Here is a 7,788-nt window from a genome sequence, read left to right as displayed (position 1 = left end):
CATACCTGCTCTCCTGTCCGGGGCCCCGCCAAGTTTTCTGTCTGCCTCAGGCAAGGATTATCACTCCGTTGAGTGAGCCAGTAAACAAGATTTGCATCTGGAGGCTGGAGATTGCCATTTCCTGGTCAAAATAACTTTGGCGACTGTCTTGCTGAGCTAGACGTGAGTGGCCAAGGCACACAAAAGATCAAAACCGTATCAGTGTTAGTTCTCCATCCCCCAAGATTGCTGAGGCAAAGTCGGGGCACTTCTTTGATACGCATTTGACTCTGTAGCCTGCCTAGGTCAGCTTGCCTTGTCTTCCCTCCCTGAAGACTATATAAAGAACAGTTCTTTGAATAAACGGAGAACCGTGAGTTCTGTCTTTACTCTTTGCGTCTCCCTCTCCTGCCCCCCTTTTCTCTCCCTCCCTCAGGAAAAGGACCCGCGATGATTCTCCTCTTGCCCTGCTGGTCGGGGTGGACGAAACAGGTACCACCGATCGCTGGGGACGAGTGGCCCCAGCCATTCGGGTTACGACAATTTGTGCCTCAACGCGGGGCTCAGTAAAGTAACACGACACTGAGGTCGGGTTATGACACTCTCCCTCTACCACATCTGACCTCCCTCCACCTACCACCAGCCTTCCTTAAATCCACCACTACTGGGGTCAATGTGCACTTATCCCCAGATGGCACTCTTCATGGTTGTCATTTTGTTGCTTATGTCTACCAGCTGTCTCCAGATGAGACCCTTAAGTTTGGACACTTAATCTAGAGACTTGTCCCAGTCTCTTATATAAGGGAAAGTGCTCAGACCTCTGAGGAATTATCCACTCTTGGTCAGATTCCTTTTATGTGGGTTTTAATAAGTGCCTCAGGAAAATACTAGGGACAGCTTGCATCTTCACAGGGGATCCTGAGAATGGAGAGGGTGGGATTGTAATTCTTCATTAGTAGGCATATTTGCAGTGGTAGGGGAACACTCTAGATCAGGTGGTGGCCCAAATCAGCGCATCTCCAATTCATATGTGCAGGCAGTCACCTGTCATCTTGTCCAGGTACAGGTTCCACCTTGGCCGGTCTGGGTAGCCAACGCGTACATATTTACAAGCTCAAAGGCTGCTGACACCCAGGCTCCACCTGAGATGGAGGGGCTGCATACTGTCAATGCAATGCATCTCTTTTCTTTTTCTTGGAATTCCTATCGCTACCAGGCTAGAGTTCCTGGGTCTCACCCAAATCTCTTCTCTTTTTTCATGATTCTTTTCTTTTGCACTTTTGCTCTGTACTTTTAGTTAGCTCTTTCACTTGGCTTCAAACCCACTAACTCAGGCCTAACACTGACTTTTATTTTACCTCAGTATTCAGTATTTTTTTAAGTTATGGGTTTTAGTTTCAGAAAGTACTTTTTATTCAATGCTTAAAATATCCTGAAGTGCACTTACCACTTATTATTATCGTATGTCTCTGTGACATGATGTGATGAATCTTGTCTGAGGCTTAGTCCCCCAAATGTGCTACTTGTTTTTTTGTGAAGTGCCACAGAGCTAGAATCCAGCAAAATGACCAGTCCTCAGGCCATGGAAGGTGAAGGACCCTCAGCCTGGGCACTGCAGGGCCCTTCTGAGGCTACTCTCCAGCACCAGAGGCAGGGAAGGCCTTTTCCAAAGAGGTTGTACACTGTCCCACTGCAACCTGACAGCCTGCCAGTACCACAGCAATCAAACTGCAGGAGCTCTCCCAACCTAATGGGGGATACAGCATCTCTCTGCTGCTGTCATTTCTATTTCTCTGACCTAGTGCATTCTCATCTTGCACAATGATGGAGCTGGGATTCAAACCCAGACTCACCTTCTCTAGAACTTGAACTCTTAATTCCCACAAATGCTCATTTTATTAAACCTAACTGCAATCTGCTAGACCAGGTTCTACCCTCCACAATATTTTGATCCTGGATATTTTAGGAAAGGATGAGTGAAAACAAAAATGAGATCATGTAGACAGAAAAGCAAATGTGAAATATTTCTGACTTTTACCATCCTGAGAAAGCGTCTTTGTCAGGGGTTACATCAGCCTGTACTTTGCCCAAGCATCTCCTGCAGGGCAAGTGGCAGGGAGAGGACTACAAAGACCTAGAAAAAGAAGGTAAATAAGAACAAGCCAGCCTTGAAAACTGACTCCCATACCAAGGCTGAACAATAATACAGATAATGATGAGCATCCAAGAAGTCAGAAAAAACCCCACAAAATTATGTGCATAAATTACCATTCTTTGAATTTAACATCCAACACAAGAATAATCCATTTAACTTGAAAATTGCCTGAAAATTCTTCCCATTCAAGCAAATGAGGCTGAAAAGATAAGGTTTACATGGAGAAAGGCTTTCAGGGAATTTTCAGTCATTAGCAATATATTGCAAGTACATTTATGGGGAAACCTAAGAAAGCTGCCCACAAAAGCAGGTCTGGGCTCATGTGTGGCTCCCACAGCTCTTTGTCAATGGCAGACAGGAAACTGAAGGAAAGCGGGGAAGGCAGATATTAATGGGATTACCCTGAATGGAAATATTTATTAAGACTGAGAAAGACAAATACCATATGATTTCACTCAAAAATAGAATCTAAAAAACAACAATAGGCAGCAAATGAATAAACAAACAAAAAGAATCAGGTCTATAAATACAGAGAACAAACTGATGGTTGCCAGAAGACAGTGGGATAGGTGTTTGGGCAAAATGGGTGGAGGGGAGAGGGAGATCTTAGCACTCAGTTATGGTATAAATAAATCATGGGAATAAAAGGCACACCATAAAGAATACAGTCAATGATATAATAATAGTGATGTATCAGGACAAATGGTAGTTACACTTGTGATGAACACAGTATAATATATAAACTTGCCAAATCACTATTTTGTACATGTTAAACTAATGTAACATTGTTTGTCAACTATACTCAAATTAAAAAAAACAAACATTTAGGGGAACCTGAGAGGCTGAGTTGGTTAAATGTCTGACTTCGGTTCAGGTCATAATCTCACGGTTCATTGGTTTGAGCCTCACTTTGAGTTTTGTGCCAACAGCTCAGAGCCCGGAGTCTGCCTCAGATTCTGTCTCAATCTCTCTCTGCCCCTCCCCCACTTGCACACCATGTCTCTCTCTCTCTCTCCCTCCTCCCCCCAAATATAAATGAGCTTTAAAAAAACACTTGAAATGATGAGCACTAAGCAATGTTGTATCATTATATTGTAGAACCTAATATAACACTGTATAAACTAATATAATTAATATGGTTGTATATTAATTATACTTCAATTAAAAAATAAGAATTAAAGACAAAACAATACAAAAAGGAAATATTTCCTAACCAATCGACAGAGAGGTACTATCTGAGACCATCAGGGCCTCCTACAGCCTCAGCCCTTTGGGCCCTATTCTCCCTGAAACAACTGAGTAATTAACAATGGCACATTGGGTGAAAAGAGAGAGGGGGCTGCTCTTTCTGTTTCAGAGGTTCTGTGTCTGTTCTGATAGCACTAAACAAAGATGGAACATCGATATTAAATTGACTCAATTCAATGTTAAATATTGTTTAATAGTGTTGTTAAAGAGGTGCTAGGGTGGCTCAGTCGGTTAAGTGTCCAACTTTAACTCAGGTCATGATCTCATTGTTTTTGAGTTCGAGCCCCACATCAGGTTCTGCTTTGGATCGCTCTCTCTCTCTCTCTCTCTCTCTCTCTCTCTCTCTCTCTCCCTCACTCTCAAAAATAAACATTTAAAAATTCTTTTAAAATAGTGTTCCTGTTAAAGATAAGCAAAGGTCAAAATGAAGGAGAAAACCCAAAGAATAAGAAAAATTTAAAAGAGCAAATCTAATCCCAAAAAGATACTCTTCTAAAACCTAGCTGTGCACATGTTGGAATTTTCACTGAAGCCCGGTCCAACCAAATTAGAAAGGTAAGTCCATCTAGATCTAGTTCTTTCAACTCTGGAGACTGTGAGATAAGCAAAAATTCAATAGCATGATCCTGCCAGTTAGAATCTAAGTCTTTGGCATGTCCTGAATTATTTGATATTTTTCTTAGACCATTGGAAGAAGAAAAATGTCACAAACAAATATGAATAGTATTTCCTACCTGTTCTCAGCTCAGAATTACCAAACCCAAATCATGGAAGAATAATACTAGAAGAATATAACTAGAGAGGTAACCTGCAGACATTGATTCTAGGCAATGAGTGAGTGTGATATAGAGTGCCAGGTCAGCCTCAGGTCCTGTGAGAGAGAGAAGCACCACCCTTCTCCTCACTGACAGGTTCTCTGCTCTACTTCCTTGGGTCCCAAGTGTTTCCTAGTGTGACACGGTGACGGAATGTCATGGGACCCCCTTGCAAAGCTGTTGTCAAGGTTATGGAGGGGCCCTCAAAGAGTAGAGAAAATTCCCCTGTCCAGAGTTCAACTATAAGAAGTGTTCACATCTGGGATGTCTGATATTTGTCACAGAACCCCAAGCTCCTGTATGCAAGAGCCCATTCCTGCCTTTACTTTCACAGTTCTGCCATATACCAATCAGTGATATCAGAAAACACAGCGGGAAACTGTAGGTTCCTTGTTCAGCTTGTAAAATAACTTTAATATGTATCCCAATCATAGCAGCAGTCAGAACCACACAGAGAACTCAAAATCCTGCCTAAGCCAAGCACCAAAAGCCACACCAGCCAGCTTATGCATTCACAGGGAATAAAGGATGAATTCCTTCAACCAGCCTATCTTTGGTGTCTTACAATTTTCTTTTAAAAAATAAATAAATCAACAGACTATCTTTTCCATGAGGTGTGGCAGCTCTCAGTTGGGCTACCCCTGAAACAACTAGTTACTGATACACAGCCCCCTGCAGATGAAGGTCCATGGATTCCAGCTTGCAGTGTGGATTCAATGCCTATGGCCCAGCTGGCCCCAAGCTTTGCCACATCTTTCCTCTATAGTTATGAGTGCAGGAAACAGACATGTTCATTCTTTGCTTCCTCTGGAAGGAAGGATGAGCCCAGATTGTGTCCAGGCAAGTTGGGTCCATATCACATGGGGGAGCAGTGCAACTCACCATTGTAGCAGTAAATGGGATGTTGTCAATCAAGGAGGATGCAATGGCTGAGACCCAGACCACCAAGATGATGGCAGTTGCAAGGCGCCGATCCTCTGGGACCATCTGGAAGGAATCAGATAATAGCAGTGCTGTGTATTACAGCTGCATTGATAAATCACACACACTGAAGATCTAATGGTAGGACATATGAGACTCAGAAGAGACCTCAGGGATGCCAGTCCTTCCTCTCACACAGAAGGAAAAGGCAAACCCAGGTATGCAAACAGGACCAGCATGGACTTTCCTGGCTAATATCAGAAGCCTCTGCTGGGTCTACAAGAAACTGAGGAGAGTGATTCCCAGCCACACCCAAGCCAACCAGCACCTAGGGAAGGGAGCAGGGTGGGTCCATTCTTGGTGACACCACACGTTAGTTACACCAACCTGTAGCTCCTGGCAGAGGACTAGGGCTGTGCATTTACTTACTGAGACTGATGTTTCAATTGCTTTCCTTCTTAGACAAGTTTTAACTAAAGGCTAATAGCAAAATTATAGGCATCTATAATTATACATTTTTTGGAAAAAGTTTCCCTTCATCTCTGGCTACATAAAACAAAAAAGATTTTCTGCGGTATTTTTACATAAATTGTGACCTATTCTTATCAGATTTTTTTTTACAAAATCAAAGTTAATAGTGGCTGGAGCACATTCTTTTACAATATTTAATGTACCTTTATTAGCAAAGCAGTTTGTTCTCCAACATATTCTATTAAGTGGAGATGTGCCAGAGCCTAGAAGAAATGAATTTATCATTAAAATCAATTTAAAACTAAGAATACATGCAAATTTTTTCAAAAAACATGCCTATAAAATAAAAACAAGTGAACATAAGGCCAGTCCTGGCTCTCATGTCTAATAAAGGATTATACTCAAATACACAGTCTATAAATAATTTACGATCAGATAGGCACACTGAAGATTCAATGAGAAGAATGCACTATACCCCAGGCAGTAATTTTCATTGATTTGTGTTACTGTCCACATTAAATTTAAATTTGAATGAAATGGCATCTTTTTAGGATTAGTGTATAGGAGCACTGTTCAACTGTATATAATGAAATGCTGCTCATATAGGTTTTTCAAGTAAGTTACAATTCAAATTTCCTTTTGAAGTTCAACATCACAGTTAGACTTTTATAAGAATCAAAGAAAATGCATGTTTTTGTTAATAATTGTCAAAGAAAGGAAGAACAGATCTATTTAACTGAAGCATGTAACTATTTTCTCAGTCCTAGACAGATTGAGAAAATTGTGGCCAAGGCAGAAAAGATTAGATGAAGGACATGTAAGTTCAAGAGATGTTCTGCTCAGGCTACTGCCTTCATCACAGTCAGGGGAGGGATGTTCTGCTGCCCATCGTGGATCCCAAACAGGAATCACTCATAAGGAGCCAGATGTGGGTGTGACATAGCTGCCTTGCACTTCCCAACTGTGACCTTTTCACTGTGATGTCACCATGCTGAATGACTGAATATTGAAAACATCAGCGTAACCATGTTTAAATACAAGTTTAAAACTTCTCCATCCATATGTAGGGTTGTTTGTTAAACTTCCTTTTAAAGTTGTGGAACCCAAATGTTGGGTTTTCAATCATAATTATCAGTCAAGCGTGCTATTATTTCAACTAAATCATAAGGATAAATATATTTGGATAAATCTGGTCATAAATCCAGTCAGCATTGTTGATGTTAGGAACCAAATAATTCCTTGTTGTAGAGGCAATACTGTGCAAAGTGGGAAGTTGACCATCCCTGGCTTCCGCACCCCAATATGACAACCAAAACTATCTCTAGGCAGTGCCAGTGTTGCCACAAAATCACCCCATGATAAGAATCACTGATTTATAGGGGCACATGGCTGGCTCAGTTGGTTAAGCATCCGACTTTGGCTCAGGTCATGATCTTGTGGTTTGTGAATTTGAGCCCCACATCAGACTCTGTACTGATGGCTCGGACCCTGGAGCCTACTTCAGATTCTGTGTCTCCTTCTCTCTCTGCCCCTCCCCAACTTGTGCTCTGTCTCTCTCTTCTCTCAAAAAAAAAAATGTATGGGTAAAAGACAAGTTGTTGGAGAAGTAGGGAGCTCTGTCGTCTTTGCCCACCTGCATCTCTTAAACTGAGAAAGACTGAAGGGAAAATACTCTGATATGAAAGAGTGAGCGGAGAATATACAGACCCCAGAAAGAAGACAACCCCAAGGATGCCTGAGGCTACCTCAAGAAACAAGCCAAAGTACATATATTGGAGAATCCCAAATATCACTGAGGAGGGAAATAAAATAATCAGAGGCACAAGAAGAGAAACAGAAAGACACCCTTAAAAATACAATTCCTGAAATGACAGGCCCTGGACAGTCAATGATCCTCCTTTAATAGAGCAATGCTAACAGGTGCACAGAGCATAACAAGCCTTTAAAACTGAAAAGAGACAGAAAGCTAGCCAAAATGACAAAATGAAAGAACTCCCTCTAAAGAAATTCCAGGAAGAAGTCACTGCCACAGAGCTGCTCAAAACAGATTTAAGCAACATAACTGAACAGGAATTTAGAAAAATTATCATAAAATTAATTGCTGGACTTGAAAAAAAGCATCAAAGATTCCATCGATACACAGAATAAGGACCTATAAAAGAGCTGCGATGAGTTTTAAAAAAAAGGCTATAAATCAGG

The 7,788-nt window shown here is 41.4% G+C and overlaps 1 protein-coding gene across 1 annotated transcript in view; it reads right to left on the bottom strand.

The window, feature by feature from the left end:
• OCA2 (OCA2 melanosomal transmembrane protein) overlaps nt 1-7,788 on the bottom strand; it is a 406,012-nt gene that overhangs the window by 142,560 nt on the left and 255,664 nt on the right. The window contains exons 19-20 of the mRNA XM_029951989.1: nt 5,793-5,852; nt 5,080-5,184 (exon numbers count right to left, since the gene is read on the bottom strand). Coding sequence (XP_029807849.1) covers nt 5,080-5,184; nt 5,793-5,852 — 165 coding nt within the window. The remainder of the gene's footprint in view (nt 1-5,079; nt 5,185-5,792; nt 5,853-7,788) is intronic.

The sequence above is a fragment of the Suricata suricatta genome, chromosome 9 (assembly GCF_006229205.1).
Source record: "Suricata suricatta isolate VVHF042 chromosome 9, meerkat_22Aug2017_6uvM2_HiC, whole genome shotgun sequence".
NCBI lineage: Eukaryota > Metazoa > Chordata > Mammalia > Carnivora > Herpestidae > Suricata > Suricata suricatta.
Note: the sequence above shows the minus strand (reverse complement) of the source record. Positions and strands in the feature narration are given on the sequence as shown.